Here is a 4,209-nt window from a genome sequence, read left to right as displayed (position 1 = left end):
TATATAAATAAAATAAACATTGACTGTCCACATACTTTTGGTCACATAGTGTATAAAAGGGTGAACTTCAGTGGACCATTTTTAGTTCCAGAGCAACTTTGAAATACGGTCTCCCAGCAACAGGACAAAACTTAATAAAGCCCAAGGACAAATACTTTCTCTTTGAACCTGGCCCACCTCCACCACACTCTTCAGCTGTGCAATGCTTTTATTGGCTGCTTTTGCAGAGAGGCTATAAAAATCTGTGCAGTTCATTTTGTAGGAGAGTAGTGAAAGGAGAAAATATGATGCGATGCACTGATCTTCTGCAATCCTTCATCAGCTTTGACATTGGTTTTGCAAGGTGGAAGCAATGCTAATGACTCTCTGCCTCTGCCAAAGAGAGAACAGTCCTGTGCTCACTTTCTATAGGAACAACAGAGGCTTGGCTACATTTTGGATCTCAGTCTTCTCCGGACCGGTGCCAAGTCTCATTCCATTGCATGGTGCCAAGTGTGCATGTGATGACATTTAAAAGAGAAGAAAAGAAGGACAGGGAAGAGGGTGAAAGAGTTCTTGCTGGTGTAGCTATTGTGTATGTGTCTCTCCTTCATAAAATGCATCCAGGCAGACCATCATGTAAATAAACTTTGCATTACATACTCAACTCTGGAAGACGTCCCTAACGCATGTTTGTAATATTCAACATGAGGCAAATAAAACAAACAAAACACAATGTCTGCATATTCACAGACATAATTCAGAGCAGGTTAATGTCATTCATAGTTTCTGTCCTGTGTGGCTAATAACTCATATGACTCACCAGGTAGCTGCCTCTCTGTGATGCTGAGAGCTTCCACAGGCTGTTGCAGGGTGGGGAAGGGCACAGGAGGATCCACAGGTGCTTGGTGTCTGATGGTGGGCTTGCTCTGGCCGTGACCGTCTGTCTGGCTGTGTCCATTAGGAGGTTTGGGCTTGTAAATGTACGGTGTGGTGACATGGTAACCCATTCCTCCAGGACAGATGTCTTTAAAAGCAGCTATGAGAGAAAGAAAAAATGCTCAACAACAATCTATCTATCTATCTATCTATCTATCTATCTACTTATCCTTATATCTGACGGTCTGTTATGATTTAATTGATTCAAATTGAATTATTTTAAATGAACAAATACACTATATAAAAGACAATATATCAATCAATCTATCTATCTATCTATCTATCTATCTATCTATCTATCTATCTATCCGTCTGACCGTCTAAACTATCTGACTGTTTGTTTCCATCCATCTGTCCATTTATCTGATGGTCTGTTTAAATGTCATTGATTAAAAATGTCATTAATTTAAATGAACAAAGACAGTAATTCTTCTTCAAACAAAGCAACCCTAACAAAGAACAAAAAACTCACAGGAAGGCCAATACAAAGGTAAGAAGTGTATATGAAAACGCAAAAATCTACAGCAGAACTAACAAAAACCGAGTGATGGCATGTAAAAGCATCTACATAGCAGAGCTGTGGAACACACATGCAAACCACAATGAAGTGGAGGACAGAGAGGGAATGATACCAGTAGAACAGGTGGGGCCGACAGGGGGTGTGTCTCAGGTAGCTTACCTGTTCCAGGTAGGGGGCAGCGATCACAATGAGGACCCCAGGCCTTCCCCACACTACAACAGCATAACTGTTTACTCAGGTGAGTGGACACAGGGTGCAAGCACTGCTTCCCCGAACTGACCAATCGGAAGCAAGCACCCTTCTCCTCACGAAGAATAGGTGTTTCGGCTGGTTACCGTGGAGACAGAAGGAGGGAGGGAGGGGAGGAGTGTGCACGGTGTATGACACAAACATGGAAGAGAGAGAAAGAACAACAGAAGAGAAAAGAGATTCCCTTCACCTCGTGTTCCATCTATGCATGACTACAATGCCATAACAAAAGAACAACTGCCTCTATAACCACATTAAAACAGAGAGCGTGTATAAAAAAAAAGTTATATTGTTTTTCAGACGCAAGATAGACAAGAACACGGGACAAGAATACAACTACCAAAGTGCAAAGAGGTCAGTTAAGCAGAAAGCATGGGAGAAAGGTTATATACAAGGGTTAATACATCAGGAAGCACTTGTTTTCAGACATCATAAGTACATATATGTATATGTATAAAAAAAAGACTGTATCAGAAGTTTTATTTATTAAAAAAGATTTCTGAAGAATGTAACACTTTGGACTGGAGTAATGGCTGCTGAAAAATGAGCTTTGCCATCATAGAAATAAATTACTATTTAAGATATTAAATTGTAATTTATATTAATATTAAAAGTTATTTAAAATAGTAAATTATACGATATTACTGTTTCACCATATTTCTGATCAATATAGTAAATGCATCCTTGGTTAGCATAAACATTTAAAAAGGTTTGAACGGTAATGTACATATATGTCTTACTATATAGGATATGTATATGTTTTTATATGTTTAATTATTAGTGAATGAGAATGAAAATTATTAGTGAATGTTAAATCATTCAAATACAGTAATGCACTCACTTTTTTGACACTTTGTGTCATGTAACATAAAATAAACCAATGCCCTCAGGTAAATGTGTTGATATATAAAAGAATTGTTGATGTGTGTACTGCTTTCTCACATATCCATTTTTCACTTTAATAAAGCGCCAATTCTGAGTTTTTTTATAGAGATGTACAATTCAACATTTTCATATTGCAGATAACAGCAGATTTGTTTTGACAGACCTTATACTGTCAGCCCAAACACACTGTATATATGAGCAAAAAAACTGAAGGCTAAAAGGAGGATTAAAAGAACTCTCTGATCTTCTCTGAACAAAAGGACATGACGGTGTGTTCCAGAGGTGTAATTTGGCAAGCACCAGCTTCCAGGAGAAGGATCAGCCAATATTTATCACAATAACACAGACAGCACACTTAGGTTACCTTATTAAATCACAGAGAAAGCTTGAGCATATTTGTGCCTCATTGACCGACTGCACGAATGATGCCAGCACATTTCAACCTCGCTGTTATGTTCATGCCTGTACAGCAGAGAGAGAACCCTTTGCTCATGTGACAGCCACAGTTAATGTTAGAAGCCATGTTATATCATGCTGCTAGCTTGACTAATCGGCAAGTCTTACTGCTACAAGCTGAAGTGATTAGCTGCACTGAATCCATTTACATTTGTAGATTTCTTTGAGTAGGTAAACATGGAGACAGCAGGGACATGCCAAAGACATCAGCCAGCCAGTTAAGCTGGAGAAGAGAAGAGAAGAGAAGAGAAGAGACTTACGGAAGCAGGTGGTCAGGGTGGGGTCAGGCACAAAGCCTGGGTTGCAGATACACCTGTAGCTGCCCATGGTGTTTATGCAGTTTCCATTGGGACAAACTCCTTGAATATGGCACTCATCAATATCTGAGGGTGATAACAGACATTAGGAACTTTCATATTTTTTTCTGTGGAACATAAAATAGATATTTTGAAGAATGTTTCAAGTGAAAACAGGATTTTTTTTGTCCACTGAGAGTCAAAACTGCATTGACCTTCATTATAGACAAAAAACAATTAAGCATTTCTCAATCTTATTTTGTGTTCCGTAGAAGAAAGACTGTCATACAGGTTTGGAAAACACAAGGGTGATGACAGTGTTACATGGATTGTACAAGAAAAAAGGCTTTAGATGCACACACATTGCATATTTTCTTCTTGTTTTCCAGTATCAAAATCTAAAAATCCTTAAAATACTCCAAAGATGAAATTACTTGTGAAGAAAAATAGTGAAAATAAGAAAAGATGCCTTTGGATTTCATCTTGAATTAAATGTATTTTTCTAACCACACAGTTTTTTTTTCTTGTTTTAAAGGGGTCATATGATGCGATTTCAAGTTTTCCTTTCTCTTTGGAGTGTTACAAGCTGTTCGTGAATAGATAAGATCCCTCAAGTTGCAAAGACTAAAGTCTCAAACCCAAAGAGATATTCTTTATAAAAGTTAAGATTCGTCCACTCCCTCCTAAAACGCCTCGTTTAAACATGCCCCCACATGGCGTAAAAAGACAGTATAAGTCATTATAATCAGTAATTATGTCCCCACTGGATGCAACAAATGCTTCGTTTGCAATGTATTGTATTGGTTTTGTCTCGTTGCGTCGGGACACATGGAAACACAGTATGGTAAGGGGCGTAACATTTCCGTCACACGCTTGAGGTATTCG

At 38.3% G+C, this 4,209-nt stretch overlaps 1 protein-coding gene across 4 annotated transcripts in view; it reads right to left on the bottom strand.

Moving 5' to 3' along the window:
- LOC107689790 (latent-transforming growth factor beta-binding protein 1-like) overlaps positions 1 to 4,209 on the bottom strand; it is an 89,042-nt gene that overhangs the window by 30,751 nt on the left and 54,082 nt on the right. For all 4 annotated transcript variants that reach the window (XM_016487940.1, XM_016487942.1, XM_016487943.1 and 1 more), the window contains exons 10-12: positions 3,289 to 3,411; positions 1,598 to 1,765; positions 803 to 1,018 (exon numbers count right to left, since the gene is read on the bottom strand). In XM_016487940.1, coding sequence (XP_016343426.1) covers positions 803 to 1,018; positions 1,598 to 1,765; positions 3,289 to 3,411 — 507 coding nt within the window. The remainder of the gene's footprint in view (positions 1 to 802; positions 1,019 to 1,597; positions 1,766 to 3,288; positions 3,412 to 4,209) is intronic.

This window comes from Sinocyclocheilus anshuiensis, unplaced genomic scaffold (assembly GCF_001515605.1).
Source record: "Sinocyclocheilus anshuiensis isolate Anshui unplaced genomic scaffold, SAMN03320099.WGS_v1.1 scaffold918, whole genome shotgun sequence".
Lineage (NCBI taxonomy): Eukaryota > Metazoa > Chordata > Actinopteri > Cypriniformes > Cyprinidae > Sinocyclocheilus > Sinocyclocheilus anshuiensis.
The sequence above is the reverse complement of the archived record's forward strand: the minus strand, read 5'-3'. Positions and strand labels throughout refer to the sequence as shown.